Genomic DNA, 20,357 nt, shown 5'->3' with positions numbered 1-20,357 from the left:
CACCCAAACATTACTGTCCTGAAGTTCCCACAGAAGTTCCTTTCCATGATGTTACAAATGGCCATTTTTGGTCACAAAATAAAGGTGTGCCATTCCCAAGTGACTGAATGGTTAGTTTTATGTAGAAAGCAACAGTTCACAGCCAGGATTAGACAAAGCAGGTTAGAATCTTAGCAGTGTATGGATTTTTTTTTTTTTTTTAAATTCAACTAGATAACCCCAGCGATGAGCCCCAAGCTAAGACATATTCCTATAGTTGACCAAATTGAAAATTATTTTGGTCAGATTATCTTTAAGGTGTACAATTTCAGAAACATTTAAATTAGTTTCATTTTCTTCATGTGCTGTGAAGCTTCTGAAAATCAATTTCTATTTTTATCAAAAATATGCAAACCATATAGAAATTAGTACTGCAGGAACCATTAGTCACTTTTAACCTTTAGACCATTTAATCTCTTCTGCGTTATATGAGCTGATTTAATTTTCTTTTTAGCTGTGCACTGAAATAGAACTAATATGTGCAAGATACTCGTGTATGTACTTGTTGTGTAAGGTGGCAGAAGTACTTAAAACTGATACAAGGAAAACAGTGCACTGTGTAACTTTTCAGTTGTATTTAATAGCTAAAATTAGCCTACTTATATAATGTGAGCATTTAATCTTGAGTATCTCTATATAACAGATTTCTGAGTACAGCAACTTCAAACACAAATACTGTATATTTGAGATATTGTGACATTCTCAGTATCACGTGGAGTACTAAATCTATTTGAGAAATGCAGTGATAGGATTATAGTGGATATATAGTTTAATTATATAGCTAAATATTTTTAATTCTTAATTTTAATCTGATTTATGCTCTTCAGTAGAGTAAAAGGCATTTTGAAAAGAAAAACCAATTTGTTTTCCTGAAGTCGTTTCTGAAAGAGAAGATTCTAGGTGTTGCCCTAATCTTGCAGCTGGTTCAGTTAAGACAGAAACATTTGCTGGAGCAAAGTAATTTGCTGACCTGAGTCTTGAGTTCCCATTCAAACACGCTGCTGCTGCTGCTGCTAATTGTTGATACTGAGCTCCATTTACAGGACAGCAAATTAATGCAAGGTCTTGTTTTCCTACGTGTTTTCCTAATTCCTGATGTACTTTCAAGATGAAATAGACAGATCTGGGAAAAAAAAAAAATTTTGTGATTTTCACCGAGAGGTTTAGCAGATCGATTCTTTATGTCTGTAAGCAGAATAGCAAATCGTTTTGGGGTTGTACTATCTGAAATTAATGAGAACGTTGCATGATTATGCACAGAGGAATGGGTGCCCTGACAATGAGAACTGAAGGGATGGGGAGTCCCGAACAAACATGTCAGCTCTTATAGTTGGCGCAGTAAGAGTCCGCTTGCATCTGCGAACTCTTCCACTTTTAGCCCATGTGCATCATCTGTCACTGTACAGATTCTTGGGCCATTTGCCTGGGATTGGTGCCAAGCTGGAGAAGTAGCTTTGACTATGCCGCCTCACGTCCAGAAGTCTTGGAAAAATAGCCCACTGCCTGTGGGAAGGTGGACATGAAAGGAGTCAGACCGATTGGAGTTTGAGCTGCATCTTTCTGAATTTCAGTGTTAACTAGCTGTCATGCCAGATGAAAAAAAGACCATGTTCTAATAATATGATACAAACCATAAATGAAAATGAAGTATAATCTGAAAATTAATGTTAGATATCAGAATAATAATCTGAATAAATCAGAGGCTGACTGCCTCTTTCCATCTCCCCCTGCCTTCAAAAGTGCCTATGCTTGTCTTAATTCTGGAATAAAACTACTTAAAACTATATAGATACATTGCTTAAATACAATATAAAGTATAATATTAGAACTGGCTATCATAGGGATTTCCCCCCCCCAAATGGAGAAAATAATGGAAATTTTGTCAATAGAAACAATTCTCGTTAGAAAAATAAGAGAAGATATGATTGAATCTAATGAAGCATTACATACAGTGTTTGGCTCAACATTAGTGAGCAGGGTTATGGAGCGCATGTGATGGCTCATCACTTCTGGATAGTATTCTTTTCTGTTCTGTATTTGTCCATGGCTAGAGGGTAATCATTCAGATGTAATTAATCATCTTTTAAATAACGTGGTCACCTTTTCCTCACTGGGCTTTGAAAAGATTATATGTACGGTATATTTTTTATATTTAGTGTAACTATGTTCATGTTTGGTTATCTATTCAATGGAAAGAAATTAATGAAAGGAGAATATGAATTATCTTCTCCCTCTAATTTTGAGCTCTCTTATCATGTCCATGCTGTGATAAGAGAAAGAGGAATTTGGTATTGAGCAAATCTTCTCTCTAGGTTGTGACCTGAAAATTCATACGAGAAGATGAAAGATGTTCAATGTCTTTGTAGTATTTAAAAGATATTTTCACCCAAGCCCCGGAATAATATTTTTCGGACATAAAAATTATTGCAAAATAGTTGTTTTGTACATGTTTGATAATAGATTCATTATTAAAGGATAAACTTAAAATTAGTGTGTTATTTTAAAATCCTATTTTTAAACCAACTTTTGGAAAACTTGACAGATAGAAAGTAATCTTGAGTATAATGGAATTTTCTGGAAACAGATGTGCGTATTTTAAAGGGCACATATCGGTCCTGTAAGCAGTTGCATGTCTAAACTAGTGAAATAAAACTTTAGTGCAGATTGCAATCAGTTGATGAAATTGTTTTTAATTAAAAAACAGGAAATAATTAAGGTATATTTGATTTTATTTTGGAGTTTTGAAAACAGGTGTAATGACAATAGAATAATAATCTTCACAATACTAATTATATTTAGTATAAAGACTTTTATAATAATGTGAAGCCAATAATACTTTTTTTTATTTCTTCACTGGTAACATAACACAGAATAAGTATAAGCCTGTGAAAGGGATGACTTAACACAACTGTTGATGTACTTCGAGTGAAACATCTTTATCAAGTTAATACAAGAAGCAGTCATGCCCTACTTGAATTACTCATTTATAATGGCTGAGCAGCAGCCTGGATGTGGACTTTGAAATCCTGGGAAAATAAAATGCATGCATGCATTCAAATGTCTAAAGTCTTTGCTTTAGACCAGCTGTAAAATGTTGAAGTGAGATGTCAGCTACTAGCTGTTGTCCACGTTTTTAGTCCAAAGGGAGATGTGATCATTTAATTGCTAACCAAGGTTAGTATTATAGTAATCATTGCATCCCCAGTTCAAGACTTTCTAGTCTCAGGAGCTATTTGAACATTTAGGACCTAAGAATCACAATATTTATCTGCTTTTTTGCACACTTTTAATGCACAAATTATTCCAACTTTATTTTAAGACCTTATTTGTTTTGTTATAATACATAGATTTTTCCTCTCACTTTTATTGTGCTCGTAATGAGGGAGTAGTAATCCTATAGATTTGTTAAATATCAAAATAAAGCACATGTATGGGTAACAATTTCAAAAATGCTACCTGCGTGCTCACTAAGGATATAAGAGTATAATAGCTGGTAAAAGCCATGTACTAAAAGGATGTCTGTCTCTTTGCACTGTTGGGATGTTGCAGCTTGCGCAATCTCTTGCAAATGACTGCATTGCCAGGTTCCTTGTCTTCACAGCTTGATACCGTGTTTCCTTTGAAAAGATAGACGTGTAGGAAATTAACTGTTCAACTTTAATTTTTCTTCAAATGCTTGCACAATACCAAAGAGTGTGCATCCCATTACACTTGAGTCAGAAATTTTTGAATAAGAAGTGCCAGATGTTGTGTCTCAAGTATCCTCACACTTCCCAAGTCAACAGTACAGAAGTAACCACTCTTATTTTACTGCAGGAATTGTACAAGCTGCCGTGACACGAGGTGAGTGAGAGTGGGAACACCTACTTTTGCTTGTTGAAATATCTGTAAGAGCAGTGTGAACTCTGTATTTGTGTTGCGCTTTGGGGACAGACAACAATGTCCATGTTGTATCTATTCAGAGATACTCATAATCGTCTTACAGCAGTTGGTGAGACTTCAGGGGTGCTTACTTAAGGACCGTTCCGGAATTCGTCAACTAGTTTTTTCCTTCTTGTTTCTTTTACAAGTAGAATTAAGATTCCTTGTACTTCATTTCAGTCTCTTTCTTGGAACAGGGCATCTCTAACATGCACCATACAAACTTGTTTTTTTCCACTGGAAAATCACTATCTCAAAATTGTGATTGAAAGACCAGGTGTTTTCTACACAGCGGCAGCAAATTAAGCCACAAACTCAGAGATTGTGCCTTCCATCCTGGTAATGGGAAAACCGAGAGGCAAGAATAATCCACCTTGAAGGCAGAAGTATGATGGTTAAAATCTTCACTAATATTTGTCCAAGGCAGCACTACTAGAGGTATTGGAGATGCAGCCAGGGAGGACAGTATTTATCTTATGCTGTTATGCAAAGTGGAACATTTTGGAATGGTTTGCATTGCTCTTCTCCACTGAGGTACTCTACTGGGTTGCTCCAAGAGGATGATGGAGGGGTATTTGCAAGAAGGATGCACTAACCCTTGTAGCCTTGACTGTGGCTTGGCTCTGTTTGGTGTTAGCTGCCACAGTTTGTCACATCTTCTCAAATGGCAGCAGCCCAGCTAGCTCCAATAAATGGTTTCTGTATATTGAGGTGTGAATAAACTTGAGCAAGTGACTCCAGAACATTTGTTTTTAAGAGCATAGAAATTAGTAATTAAGAAGCATACGTGTACAAAAGTAGCATGAGGTAATGCTGAGGGAACAAAATGTTTTTCATTCATTCTCTGTGAGGTCTCATAGTGAAACACTTGCGAGTGGATGCTGTTATATTGGGAGCCACTGTAACTCAGGATCAGTTACAGCAGCATTTTGGTCCTGGCTTTGAGGAAATAAAGCAACATCTGCGTTCCTGCCATGCGTTCCACCATGGGGCAAGCAAAGTTCTGCCACTTCTGCTTAAAACAGATACCTCTGTATGTTACTTTTTCTTAATGCTCTTTCTAGGGGAGGTTATTGGCTCATAGCATGGCAGCCAGCATGTAGGACTGGTGTTTGTGTGCTCCTGAGCCTCTGACCTAGCCTTTGTGGATAGTTGTTTTGGGGTTCACACCTCACAGGGCCATGACTCCCAACAGCATTGGAACATGGGCGCTTTCCTACAGCTGCTGCTTCAGAGAAGCAGAACTAGTGTAACAAAGAAAAAAATTTCTTTTAACTAGTGAAAATGTGAAGCTAACCCAGCCTGCAGTCCTACTGCTTTTCTTTTTCCAGAGAATTTTATTTGTTTTCTTAAAAGAGAGATAAAGCACTCTTCCTACCATTCATTTCTTAAACTGGAATGCCAAAATAAGAATTCAGAATGGCCAGAGTTGATTTCTTAATTACTGTTGGAAAAAAGTGGGAATACCTAATTACTTCTTACCAGACAGCTGTCATAATTTTCCTAAATATTTTCATGTTTAGCTGTACCTGTATATATACATGCATGTGTATAAGTGTAAGGAGAGAACAAGATACCTATTCTATTATATCTGTGAATAGGATGTTCTGAGTATTGTAGAGATTTGGGAAGAAAGCTTAGAAAAGTAATGTTGTAATCCATAGTACATTGCTTGACCTACCCCTATAAATATATCAGAGAGCTACAACTTAAGAGAAAATATAAATCTTTTAGCTCTAGATGCTCTTGTTTCCCAGAGGATTACAAGTGGAACAGGAGGACAGTTTCTTTAATTCCTTTATCCATAACTCAGTCCCTTTGGAAAATCTCCAGTTAGTTCTTCATACCCCAGGAAGAATGCCAGCCAAACACTTGGTGGTTTTTGACAAATCCTACTTAGTTTCTGTCAGGACCAGTGCAGCGTGGTTGACATCTTTTAGGGAAATGCAGAGAAACTCTCCTTGTATATGGTGGGATAGAAAAATAGAGTAGTAGCTGATTGAGTTTTTCTAATATTCTCCAGTAGTTTTTCCTTCATAAGATAGGGTAATAATCAAATGTCTTATGACATAATAGCTTCTTCACAGCTATTTTAAGAATTTTTACGTGACTCCATTTGCCTTGGCCTGTTGTGAATATATGGCACCTGCAACACTTTTAAATGAAGTTTGCATGCCACGTTATCTTATACATAATAGATGTTTTAGTTTATATAAACCTGTATCAATGCTATCAACAGAACTTTAGAGAAAATCAGTATTTTGAGCTTTGTATGGCTTCTTTACTAAATCTTTAGTGTGCTTTTATAAATTAAATTATCTTCCAAACAAATAGGCTGTACCTGATAAAGATACATGTCATCCCACTGGAAATCCTAGACAAAAGCTATTAAGTATGGCAGCTGGAAATATGTAAAAGGTGGCTAGCATCACTGCTTTTAGTGCAGTAGTTTAAGAATAACGTTACACTTACTTAGAATGGTAGAATGTGCCTTGCATGTCAGCGTGCCAATGCAAATATTCAGACTTTTCTAAGGCTTTTTAATATGTTTCTTTTGTGAAGTGCAGTTTAATATTTAGTTACTGATAGTGTCCATTATTATCGTTATGCTTTGGATCAAGGAAAAGATAAAATAGTCTGAATTGCAAAGCATTCAATAGCTTGAATTTTCTGCCTAAGGAATAACAAAAAGTAGCAGACTGAAGTTCAAATTTATATGGTGAATAAGTTTTAGTAGTTTTCTGTGCCATTAGCGGAACAAATTAAACTTTTGCTGGTTGAGTGCATATACCTAAACAGTGTAGTGTGGGAGGATTATCAGCCAGTTAGTCTTATTGGTTTATTGGCAGCAGAGCAGATTTAAACCAAATTTTCCCATGGCAGAGGTACTGTATCAGCAATCCCAGAAGTTTTCCTAAGAAATTTATGAAGTGGTATGAAAGTAAATTACTGAAGAGCCATCAAAGCAAGTATGTTATTAATTGACAATTTATTGACTTCATCCTTACTGCTAGTTAAAAGAAAAAAAGAAAAGGATTAGGATTCAGCCTACACTTTGAAAGCTGCGTGAGGTCTTTTGTAAGATATTTCAGTTAAGCTGTAATTAATTAACTTAATTAAACAAATATCAGTAAAAGAGTAAAAGCACACTTATTCTGATGGATCTATAAAAATAGTCAGAAGATCAATGTAAATAAGTAATGGAAAGTGTGAAGCTGGGTCTGGTTAGGGCAGAGTGTAACACCAGTTATCTTTGATCTTCTGAGAAATTTAGTCCTTGCTCAAGCAAATCTCTCATAGGCCTCAGTGACTAATTGCTGAAGAACTGCCGGGTCTTTACCCTTCAGGTTAAGGTCAAAAGTATATTGCTGTTTATTATACCGGACCATTTCTTTGTGCCTAGGTTTAACGCATGCAATTCAAACAGCATTGCAACTTGCTTTCGTTCTTTATTATTTTACCTGTATTAGAAGAATGGGCTAGTGATTATAGTAGAAAGACACTGTCTTGTGTTAATTCCTTTTTCTTCTCTTAACTTACTGGTCCTGGCTAATTATTTAACTTCTCTGTGTATCAGTTTTTCTGTAAAAATATATGTTGCCATCCATGTGAAATGCTATGGGAATTACCATAAGAATATTTTCAGCCTTCTGCTTGGAAGGTATTACATGAAGCCTGGACTTTAACAGTGATAGTGGTTATATATTAAGTATTAGTGAGCATGCTGTAGGTTTTTTAAGCATCTAATATTTGAGATAGGAATTTAATTCCTGCTAATATTATGTTGAAGTGGAGGTCTCCTTAAGCACTAAAAAAATCCCTAAAGCTGTTTTTCCCAGATTAATCATGTATAATTTAAATTTATAGGTTTTCTTATGTCAGTCTTGATTAAGACATGTAGATCTAATGAGAGGAATACTTTTCCTATTACTAATAGTCCCTAAAGCCTCCTGCATGTAAAATACATGAACTCTCTCCCCTTCTGCCTTTTTCTGATGCCTGTGAACTTTTTCTGTTGCTTTGAATAGCTGATAAATTGTTTGCCAGGTAGGAGGGAGAATGCTTGACTTTGACTCAGAGTTTAATTTCTTGAGAAAATATAATTCTGAGCAGTGTGTCCACAATGGGAGCTATTACAGAATAGTTTACTTCACTATCAGGTTTTTTGGCCAATTTACCCATGAAAGCAGTCTCCTAGAAATCTGCTTAATCAGTAATACTGTTTTGAAAATAAACATTGTGTAAGGATCTGTCCTTTTCTATTAACAGCTCCAAACATTCTAAATAAATCTAAGTAATTTTTTTCAGTCACCCATGATATACTTCCCTTCTTTGATATTGTCAGTTTTACCTACTTTGTTCATGGTACTTCAACTTTGATCTCGGCTAATTGCCATTAAATTCACACCGCTTACTGACTTGGCAAGCCAGAGCAAGTTAATGCTATTCATCATGAGGAGACCAGCTAATTTATTCTGTCCCCTCTAGGCATGTGCTTGTTTGTTTAACAGCAAAGTGATTTGAACAGTTTTACATATGCTGCTCATACATTTTCCATATGAAAATCAATAACATAACAGAATTCTACAACTGAAGGTTTTTAAATGTGTTTATTGCTTAAGACAGGTATTTAAAGATATTTTTTTCACGCTGTTTCAAATGCTGCTTCTATCCCACAGTGAGATTTCACACGAGGTGTTTGGAGCTCATCCTCAGGTCAAAGAAGGATTTTTGTCTGTTTGGTAGTTCTTCAGTTTTCAGAATAAAGACTGCTTTTGCCCACTCAAGCTATTAAAATGCATTTAAACGAAACAAATGCAGGCTTTTTTCTAGGGTTATTTTCCCCCCTCAAATGCCAGAAACTGTCCAATCTTGGGTGAAGAAAAGACAGAACCTCCCAAGTCAGTGTCTGTCCTGGGGCATGCTCACTGTCCTCGTCCAGCTGATGTGGTAACTTCTGGACACTGCATAATTTACCAGTGTTAACGCTGATAGGGAGGAATTAGTTTATTAAATAAGTATATTAACTTTAAATATTCTAAAATATTAAAATAATTTTTTAAATATTAAACAGTTCTGATGAAGCAAATATGCTGTAAAAAATTTCATATATATTAACTTAAGCTTTTTTTTCTCCAAAAGGAGGAGGACTGCATTCACTGGGAAATTGGATGGTGGTTATTTTTAACCCGTAAGGAACATCTATTTACCAATAGTAGGTCCTCTTCCCAGAGGATGTAACGACAATGTACATTTGAGGCAAGGCGTAACATCTAGTGCAATAATAATAAGCTGAAAATAAACAAAAATGATGTAGAAGATTTTTATAATATGTGTTGTTAAATTGACTCTTAATTTGAAACTGAGGAAAAACTTCAAATGTGTTTAGCAACATTATTACTAAATCCTCCTGAAGGCAGCTTGGGAGGTAATAATAGTAGTTCATACATTTGCCAGTGTGGTTGTTGAATCTTTCAGAACTTCTTGGACCTTAGTTAATAATAAATTTTCTGCATTGTGAGAAGAATCTTTTTGACATAATCATCTCTCTTTAGAAAAAAAGAACAGGGAAGTACATTTAAAAAGTCAGAACGCATTTTTGTTTGTAGAAAAATATAGGAATGCTGCTTCTCCCCCGCCCCAAACATTCAAATTGGATGTTCTGATTTGATCAAAATTCTTTGTGATTTTTTTTTTTTATTTTTTTATGAGCATCTGTTCTTTGGTGAGGTTTTTTTTGTTTTTTTTTTCGTTCTTTATTTCCATGTACTCGTACCGTCTAGTGTTTTTCAGTGTCTGCCTTAAGTCTACAAAATTGATCTCATTGGAATATTCTTTGAATTTTAATCTGCCTAGACTTTTTAATGAATGTTTATATCACTGTGTGGAACAGCTGAGGTGTCTACTGCAAAGTTTTATGCGTTTTGATAACTAAGACAATTTAATTATCTTTAACTTTTCATGTCCAGTTTATATAATGCATAAGAACATGGAGAGGGGAAAAAATGTAGCACCAGTATGATGGGAAAAATAAAGGATAAACCTGAACTTGCAGTAGGGCCCAGCAAAAGCCCTTGGACAATACCTCTCAAGAAGTACCGAAAGACTACAGGGTGGTGAACTGCATCCAGATGCAATGCTACCATTCTCCATTACTTGGTTAAATGCTACGGTTCAGTAATTAGTGCAGTTCTGTTGTTGCTGCTGTTTTTCTGGATAGTAACATGTCTTAAGAATCAGTTTTAAAAGAAATGCTTCATCGTGCCATCATTGTTCAAACAATTCACACCACAACAGGTTGCCTGTAAAGTGCATACAGTGGAAATCAAAGCAGAGCTCAGCCAGGTGCCAGAAGCAAAGTAGCCAACTGTGGAAGCAGAAACCTCACCTTAACTGACTCGCTCTCTTCCTTCTTGCATTCCACGCTAATAAGAAAATGATGCTCACAACAGTTCTGTCAGGTGGATCTGCTAGAAATTGTGGTATGAGGACATTAATAGTAGCCGCAACATTAAAGATTTCAAACTACTGTGCAGATGTATTATCTGTTCAGAATTGTTTCGGGTCCTTAGGCTCCATCATTTTGGAATGATGTATTGTAAAAGCTTTATTTTTGTTTGTTTTGGTTTTGTGATAGTTTTCTCATAAGACTCATGTTAATGTTCAGGAAGTAAGATTTAAATAAGACACTGTTTCTTGTTTTAGTGAAGTTTGAATTCTTTCTCCAGAAGAATAAAATGTCATGTGAGACAGTTAAATACAGTAACAACTGAAGCTGTCCAAGCTAAAATCACTAGACCACCCAGGTCGTGGACCACCCAAGGGACCAACAACAGGCAATTGCCTGAAAGAGGTGGCCTTTTACTAGAGGTCGAACAAGTTGTATTGCAGATCTTGGAAATATTTAATAGTGATGTCTTAATGCAGTTGGCTGCTTACTGGAGGTGGTCCTTATTCTGAGTTCCCACTGTATAAGCAGTGTCCCTGTGAAAATTGCCCTCCTTATTTACTTATGACCTTAACCTTACAATTTTTTCTCTTTTTAGGGCAAAAGTAAAATTAGTAGTTTAGCAATGTGTTGCTACTGAGTAGAGATTCCAAGTTGTTACACAGTTTGTATAGTGTCACATGTAAATGAGATTTTTGAATGGGAGATATTTGGTCGATGGCACTTATAGGATTTGCAATGAGAATACATCAGTAGCACTCGTAAATAATTCTTACTTGAACTGCCTTAACTGTAGTTCTGTTTGTGAGAAATGGTACAATAGGAGACCAACTAATTCAGCATTAGAATTGCTCTGTTCCCAAGCTTAAATGGCCTTTGGAAAATGCAAAAAATCCCCTCTTTGGAAATTATTGAAAGTAGCAATTTTCATCCTTAAAACCACAGTAAAGTGATGTATATGAACTGTAAATATTTTCCATGATTGAAAATAGACAGTGATGGGAAATTCCCTTGAATTAAAGTGTTTCCTGTGGTAATCATCATTTCAAGATGGTTTCCCATTCTGTCCTTTTTTGAATATGTTAGATAAAGTGTAACTCATAAAAATATTGGTTTGGGTTGGTTATGTTATATGTACATGCTTTTGTAGCCATAGTGTTATTGTAATGATGATAACTTAAAGATACAAAGACGGTTTGCTGGGAGGTTATACCTTCTATTACATTAACTGTTACTTGGGCTCAGAAATCCCTCCATCATGTCTCAGTAAAATCTTACATTTCTATAACCTTCTTATTTCAGTAGCTAGAGAAAATATTTGAAAGTAAACAGTGGCATGTTATGCAGAACTTCTCTAAAGCATATTGCTTTATTTCTTTAGCATCCTTTTCTATTATAGGTTTTAATTAATATCTAGTTTTCTGATTTTTCCTATAATCCTTTCTTAAAACTAAAATGAAGATAGCATCTAATTTCTCCCTTTTTGCAAGCTGGGTAAAGCACTGGCTAATTAATTAATTAATTTCACTACTACTAGAGGAGTGAAATTTATTTTATAGATACAAATCCATGTACTTTCATAGTGTTTTATTCAATCTAAAATGAATACAAGTGTTCTTATGGCCCTGTTGAAAGATACAAAGAATTCCTGTTTCATTGCAAAATATGAAGAAACTTTTAAATAAAGAGGACTTCAATTAAAGCCCTGTAAGCACCTGAGATGCTTCTAGAGCAGCAAGATACAAAAAATGGCAAATCAGATGATGTGGGTGGTGTGAAGGGAGTACTGATGGGATACAGTATAAACGCCTGAATGTTGTGGATATATGTATAGGTGTATATGCTAATTTTGATCTCTGCATTAATAATAGTTTAATTATCAAATTAATATTATTCATACATAAGTTCCACAACTACTACTTTCTTAATTTAATTATGTTAAATACTGGTGAGGCAAAGCCCAGAATAACAGACCCAGCCTGTTTTTTTTAATTATTATTTTATGTGTGTAAAGTATAAGAATATAGACTTGGGTCATCCACATCATCAAATGAATTGCAGGTACCAATGTAGTAACAATTTTAAGTCAGAATGGTTCACAAAACATCCAGTCCTACAGGCTATAAAGCCTTTGTTTTACCATCCTATAATAAACTGAGTAAAAAAGAAAAAAAAAAATCCTGACATCATGGAATCATAGAATTGTTTAGGTTGGAAAAGACCCTTTAGATCATCAAGTCCAATCATTAACCTATCACTACCAAGTCCACCACTAAACCATGTCCTCAAGCACCACGTCTACCCGTCTTTTAAATACCTCCAGGGATGGAGACTCAACCACTTCCCTGGGCAGCCTGTTCCAGTGCCTGACTGCCCTTTCAGTGAAGACGTTTTTCCTAATATCCAACCTAAACTTCCCCTGGCGCAGCTTGAGGCCGTTTCCTCTTGTTCTATCGCTTATTACTTGGGAGAAGAGACCAATCCCCACCTCACTACAGCCTCCTTTCAGGTAGTTGTAGAGAGCAATCAGGTCTCCCCTCAGCCTTCTCTTCTCTGTACCAAACAACCCCAGTTCCCTCAGCCGCTCCTCATAAGGCTTGTCTCTAGACCCTTCCCCAGCTTTGTTGCCCTCCTCTGGACACGCTCCAGCACCTCGATGTCCTTCTGGTAGTGAGGGGCCCAAAACTGAACACAGTACTCGAGGTGCGACCTCACCAGTGCCCAGTACAGGGGCACAATCACCTCCCTGGTCCTGCTGGCCACACTATTCCTGATACAAGCCAGGATGCCATTGGCCCTCTTGGCCACCTGAGCACACTGCTGGCTCATGGTCAGGCGGCTGTCAGCCAACACCCCCAGGTCCTTTTCCTCCAGGCAGCTCTCCAGCCACTCCTCCCCCAGCCTGTAGCGTTGCGTGGGGTTGTTGTGATGCAAGTGCAGGACCCAGCACTGAGCCTTGTTGAACCTCATACAGTTGGCCCCGGCCCATCGGTCCAGCCTGTCCAGGTCCCTCTGCAGGGCCTTCCTACCCTCGAGCAGATCGACACTTCCACCCAACTTGGTGTCACCTGCAAACTTACTGAGGGTGCACTCAATCCCCTCATCCAAATCATCACTGAAGATGTTGACCAGGACCGGCCCCAACACTGAGCCCTGGGGAACACCACTCGTGACCAGCCGCCAACTGGATTTGACTCCATTCACCACCACTCTCTGGGCTTGGCCATCCAGCCAGTTTTTAAGCCAGTGCAGAGTGCACTTATCCAAGCCGTGAGCAGCCAGCTTCTCCAGGAGAATGCTGTGGGGGACAGTGTCAAAGGCCTTACTAAAGTGCAGGTAGACAACATCCGCAGCCTTCCCCTCATCCACTAAGCAGGTCACCTTGTCATAGAAGGAGGCCAGGTTAGCGAAGCAGGACCTCCCTTTCATAAACCCGCGCTGGCTGAGCCTGATCCCCCGGTTGTCCCGCACGTGCTGCGTAATGGCACTCAAGATGATCTGTTCCATGACCTTCCCCAGCACTGAGGTCAGGCTGACAGGCCTGTAGTTCCCCGGATCCTCCTTCCGACCCTTCTTGTAGAGGGGCGTCACGTTTGCTAGCTTCCAGTCATCTGAGACCTCCCCGTTTGACTGGGGCTGCTGATAAATGATGGAGAGTGGCTTGGCAAGTTCCTCTGCCAGCTCCCTCAGTATCCTCGGGTGGATCCCGTCTGGCCCCATGGACTTGTGAGCATCCAGGTGGATGAGCAGGTTGGTGACTGCCACCTCTTTGACAGCTGGGGCTTCATTCTGCATCCTATCTCCATCTCTCAGCTCAGGGGTCTGAAAACCCTGAAAGTAGTAGAGTGTATGCTAATTATGTTTTTAATTTCTTTTAATAAATAATGATATGATGAAATAATATCAGTGATGAAGAAAGTGGTCAGCACTATTTGTAGGTATGGAAATAAGTTGTGCATTTTTATTACCAACTTTTCTACTTTTCCTCCAGTTCCCTAATGCTAATAATTCATTGCAAATCAATGTAAACAGACTCCCGATGAACAGTTTTACTGAGGGGAATGATCTGGGCAGGGCTTTGTTAACCTGACATTCTGTGGTTTCGCCTCATAAAACTAGCAAAGGGCTCTCTGCGTGGAATGTTAATGGGGTGAAGTAATGAATGCAGGATGGGATGTAAGATTCGAGCATGCATAAAGTCCTTACTTGAGAGTTTTGGAGGAGATCCTTGCAGACAGTAGCTAAGAGATAAAAGCATTGGGAATTTTTTTTTAAGCTAGCAGTTGGATCTCTGCTGGAAAACAGGCTTTGAAGTTTAGTGATGGTATGAATCTAAGAAAGTAATTAAGAATTAAGCTACATACATTTCTTTTAATTTGGTCTTGGTGAAAGGAGTAAAGTTGAGGGTCATCCCCTTGGTTTTAACACAATTTAAAAAATTGTTCCTATTTCAAAACGTTCTTATAAATTATATTCTTTTTAGTTGTGCAGTAATGTACTAACGTTCTTATAAATTATATTCTTTTTAGTTGTGCAGTAATGTACTGTAATGAGATTTTTCTTTAAGAGGAAGGTCGCTTGTACAATACCTTTTACCTTCTTTTCAAAAGTAGTGCTGTGGGAAACATTTGACTAAACTGATTTAAATTCCTGGAATTTGTAATTGCTTTTCTGGGGAAAATATATTCAATACTTTCCTTCATAATTCCCAGGGAACTAAGCAGTGAAATTTTTATACAAGTCCAGTGCTAATTAGTTACATTGTTCAGGCATGACCTGATCTTGAATTTGGTTGAAGGGGAATGAAAACGTGTATGGATGAGCTGTTTCTTGTTCTGTATAGGAGTGATGTTTGTTAGTTGAGGGCCCAGATCAGGTCTGGTGAAGCAGGTGTATTTATTTGTGTTACAGTAAAGCCCATCCATAACTGTCAATCTGAGGATTTTGATCAGATCCTCCCTCCTTAATGACTTGGTCACTTCACCCTCTCACTATTTGGTGTTCAGGTGCTGCTCCATCAGAATGCCTGACCTGAAGGGCCTTAAGCTCTCCCTGTAACATTTTTAGATACGTGATAGCGAGAAGGGATGGATAATTGTGATTTGAAACAGGTAATCCTTGTTTTGGAGTGGGAGGTGTCTTTTTTTTCCCACAAGACAGAAGATTTTTGTATTTCTTGTTGAAGTACAAACAGGCAGTTGCATTAGGACAAGGTTTCATGATATGGAATGAGAAGTACTGATACTACAGAGAAAGGATACAGCTTGTTTTGGGAATAAATACTGTTTCAGATTCAAGGAAAAAGAAATGACCACTAAACATTAGGAAAATTGCTTACTAGGTAATTGAAAAAGTAGTAGTCTTAGCTGTCTGATACTAGACGGGGCAGGGGCAGACCTGGACAAACTCAAATTTGCCTCTTTACTGGCATTTGTGTTTATCTACACGTTTGCATCTAAGATGAATGAAAGAATGGGGTGAGTGTCAGTCTAGATCACTACTTTCCATTTTCAATAAGTTTTGAGAAAACAAGTTAATAGCACTGGAAGAATACAACTGTTGGGTTTTTTTGGGTATAGGGGGTGAAGAAGAGGAGTTTAAAGAGAGACAGGATGACCTTTGTAGTACTAGCATTGCTGGCTGATACCAGTTTGAGATAAATTATGGAAAATATGAAATTTCATATGCATATGGAGTACAATTAATGCTAGTAAAAATGGTCTTGAGGGAAAGTGGAATGTAAGATGCTTACTTCTGTTAGCCAAATGTTGTTAAAATGAACAGTAGCACAATAAATATCACGTAGTGTTGGTGTAATATATGTGGGCTTGTGTAATTTACCTGTTTTAAACAATGAACCGTCGTAGTTTATTAAGATTATTAAAAAGGCAGTTAAGACGTAGATTTATAATCTATGAGTATTGATAAGGAAACAGATTTTTGAAGCTTTTCAGAATCTAACAAGATTGAAGAGTGATTCTAGAAAAGTTGAAACTCAGAGGTATGTATTTTAATGAAGGTAATGATTAGAACAATTTATGAAGGGCAATCAATGTGTTCTCTGTTACTGGAAATTTTAAAACCAAGTGTGGGCTTTTTCAGAAGATATGTTCAAGTACAGCTATATGGTTGAAGGCTAATTCAAGGAAACCTGCGTTTTAGTAGAATGAATTAGTTAAGGTGGATGGATCATGACTTACTGCTGTCTCTCACTTAGTGCATGGTACTGATAGGATTTCTGTAGTAATCAAAGACTATCTGGTAAGTTAGCAAATATAGAGCCATTACTAGTCTTCCTCAGAGCTTTTTTCCTGAATTCTTAAGCTGTAGAATTCTGCAGTACTTGTTCTGCCTCTTGAATTTTAGAAATCAAAAATATATGAAGGAAAAACTTTAAAAGAGTAATATGGAACTTAATGCCAATAATTGTCTCGGACATTATGTTTGACATATTAAATGCAAGGAAGATATGTAGTGAAAACTAAGATTGCAGCTGGCCCCACTCTTGTAGGCATTCAGGTGTGCTCTCAGTAAGATGCAATCAAGTGTCTCAGTTCATTCATGCTTGTTTATGGTCATTCATAGAACTTTGAAAGTTTGGGTTTGGTTTTTTTTTCTCCTATTTGATAGCAAAAGTTAAGTTTGGTTTAAAATGCAGGCTTGAAATATTTGAATCTTAACAACCTGTTGAGTATGTTGTATACTGTTCCGTGGAACAGTGATTGCATTGCACTGATGGCACCCAGCTGCATGTGTCCCCTTTGGATAGTGCCTTTGTCAGTGCCTAATGAAGATACAAGATTTGGATGAGAGCAAGCTGGCTGAAAGCCAGATAAGATGAGGTGATGGCCGTGGTTTGAGAGAAGCAGCTGGAGGAACCCTTGGAGGTCATGTTATTCTTTGAAGGAATGTAACCAGTATTAAGTCTCAGAGCACAGAAAGTGTACTGACTAGGTGCTCATTAAGCCAAACTGGGTTAGTTTTTCTTCCACCAAGAAAAGGTAAGTGGGCTTAATGGGGCAACTTTTGCTGACAGTGATATAACAGAGCATTGTAGTCTCAGAAACTAAAGAGTGTGTAGTGGCGACTCTAAGTACTGTACAATCAGATCTTAGAATCGTAAGGTAAAAATTAGTGTGCTGGTTTTTCAGATCTCTTTTAGTTTATTTCTTTTTTTTTTTAATGCTCATGTTTTTAAGTCTGTCTTAAATGTAAACAAATTCTCAATCATTGAAACGTGGGAATGGGTCTTTAATCAAGTGTTCACTTTTACTTCATGATTTTAAAATATGGGGCACTGAACCTTTTTTTTTTTTTTTTTTTTTTTTTTTTTTTAACTTCCAGTATAATGGTGCATCAAGTTTCTGTTGAGGCTCTTAATTTGCAAGATTTGCTGCTTAATTAGAATCTCCTTATTACTAAGGACAATTTATCTGTATAATTTGATTTTAATGTAGTTTTAAAAGTAAAACATTAGCTAGTTACTCTCACATGACAATTAACAATGGAGTAAGATGATTTAGATAAGGTATTTTGTCATCTCTTTTTGAAGAATAACTATACGCTGCTTCAGGAGAAGCAAAGAATGATGATTACAGCTGAAAATTTTAGAGGTTGTGCTTTACATTTCTTTTAAAAAGGTATATTTATTGCTTGAATGATGACAATACATGAGAACAATATAAATTGCCTACCTTAAATCTTTTCCCAAAGGATTGGTGATAGTTTATAAACTGTTGTTATTTCAAAATAGAATCTTAGTTAGAATGTAAGATACTGCATGAATAAGACACAAGACACAAGCAGACAGTATTTATGTATGTATTTACTCCCGCTTCACTAGAATGAAAGAATTAGCATTGATTTTGACTGGGAAAATGTATAAACCTTCAGCTAATATGACCTTTTAATGTTTGTCCAGGATTGACGGTTGTGTAATCTGTTTTAAAACTGGATGATAGAGTTTACTGTGAGAGTAGCAGCCTGAAAACACGTCAGCCAAAAGTGGATTAATGCCCAATCTCTAGCCACATTTAATTCACTTGAACGTGTGGTATTTACTAATAAACCTACTTTGTTGGCAAATCTTCAATGATTTGAGGAAAAAGTTTCCTTCATGTGGAATTTAATGGGTGATTTGAATAGTGTTGCATCACTTGTGAAAAAGCATCGTATACATCCGTTCTATTTGGAAAAAAATTGGAAAAAAAATAAATTGTACACATAATTTGATTTTTAAGCAGTGTTACAATACCTCCACTCCATCCATCAAGTTTAGGGTTCTTGAGTTCATAGCCCCCATTGGCATCACTGTGTGTGTTTGGCCCTCATCAAAGTCATAGGGAGCTTTTAGAAGTCTTGGAGCTCATGTACTCTCCTGAGTACCAGCACTTGGGGAAGACCCAGAGGGTCACTACATATGCGCTCCCAAGGCTCAGGAGTGAGTTATTTCCCGGGAAACTAAAGATGGTTCTTTAGCTGTTCATAGCAAGAGCCTTTCTTTAATCCTTTTTAACTTTTCAACAGGGTTGTTTTATGCCAATACTAGTAAAGCTTATATTTGTTTGCTGAAAAGGTCATGAACCTGGTAAGATAGAGACATAGGAAGTCTCCTAATGATAGTGGTTGGAAAGCTAGCGCAACAAAAGCCAGATTAGTCTGCATGTAATGCAAGGAACCTCATAAAAGGAATGTTTCCAGTATTTTTCCTTTACCTCCTTCTATTGTGCTGTCCCCTTCTGCTCAAGCCCAGTGACCACCGTATTTTTACCTCATGAGTATCACATATACTTTTAAAAAAGAAAATAAGTGCATTAGAAGGTCTTAAAAAGAGAAGTTGGGGGCTAGTAAGAAACTTGCAGAAACTGTGAAGTTATATTCCTTCTCAAATATAGGAAGCAAACATTTAAAATAATCATCTGAATCCTCAGGCTGGGGGAGTCAGAATAAAGTTGTGACAAATATTTTATGTTGCGACTGACATTTAAGAAGTGTTTAATATATTTGCGTTATTTACACAGATCTGCTCCAATGTTTTGTTTAAGAGAGCATGAATTTCTGGAAGGCATTTGATGCTTGATCACATGAACTATGACTATCATAGGAGCAAAATTATCATTCTACCATAAATATTTAATCTTAAAATATGGATTAAAAAAATTGCTCAGCTGCTTTTCTTTATCCTTTTAGTGAAGCAGGGATTCCATAAAATCTGTTTCGTTTATTTCCTTTGCTTTTTTTTTTTTTTCTGTTTTTAATACACTTCAAAAGGAAAAGATGTAGGAAACTGAACTATAACGATTCATTTTTTCTTAGATTGTCAGAATTCAGGGACAATTCCTATATATTTCACGTTTGACAGAGAATTCAAGTTAAAGCTTAGACCTAATGTACCAATTTGTAGGATCTTTTTTTCTTGTATTTATTGGGAAGAGTCTAAATGTCTCTTAAGACAGAGAATACTTTTCTACCACAATCCCATCATTCAAGTATAAAGTAAGTAGAAATAGTTGGATTCTGTGAAGCCTTTATCTCTCTTACTATTAAGTGCCTGATGCTGAAAATATCAGCTAGCTGCTGGTTGGTTCAGTCTTTCTGGCTTCTTGATTTGATAACCCAAATCAGTAATAATTCTACTTCATTAAAATGTCAAAGACCTAGATCTGTCTTCACCTGATAAAGAACAGGCATTAGGGCTTTAGAGCTGTCACTATAGTCTCATTGGATTACGCAGCTAATTTATAGATTTGTCTGTGGCACAGCTCTTTTGCCAGCAATGTCCTTTGTTAACACCTTTCTTATCGAGCTTTTCTTTCTCTGCTGCTTATTTATTTGTTTCCTCTTCTGTGAGGTCTGCTAAGGAGAAAGTAATAGACTTTCTGCTGCGGTGGTGAGGAGTGTAACCAGTAGCTGCAGTGATAGCATTAGCAGGGTTAGGGCAGTGCTTTAA

At 37.0% G+C, this 20,357-nt stretch overlaps 1 protein-coding gene across 7 annotated transcripts in view; it reads left to right on the top strand.

Moving 5' to 3' along the window:
• VPS13B (vacuolar protein sorting 13 homolog B) overlaps positions 1 to 20,357 on the top strand; it is a 483,190-nt gene that overhangs the window by 163,932 nt on the left and 298,901 nt on the right. For 5 of the 7 annotated variants that reach the window (XM_087749012.1, XM_087749003.1, XM_087748995.1 and 2 more), the window contains exon 20: positions 3,856 to 3,882. The exons of the other annotated variants lie outside the window; for them this stretch is intronic. In XM_087749012.1, coding sequence (XP_087605138.1) covers positions 3,856 to 3,882 — 27 coding nt within the window. The remainder of the gene's footprint in view (positions 1 to 3,855; positions 3,883 to 20,357) is intronic. 7 annotated transcript variants of the gene reach the window in all.

The sequence above is a fragment of the Nipponia nippon genome, unplaced genomic scaffold (genome assembly GCF_047370975.1).
Source record: "Nipponia nippon isolate SJK-2023a ecotype South Korea unplaced genomic scaffold, ASM4737097v1 scaffold_1, whole genome shotgun sequence".
NCBI classification, from domain to species: Eukaryota; Metazoa; Chordata; class Aves; order Pelecaniformes; family Threskiornithidae; genus Nipponia; species Nipponia nippon.
This window is presented reverse-complemented; position numbering and strand designations above follow the sequence as displayed.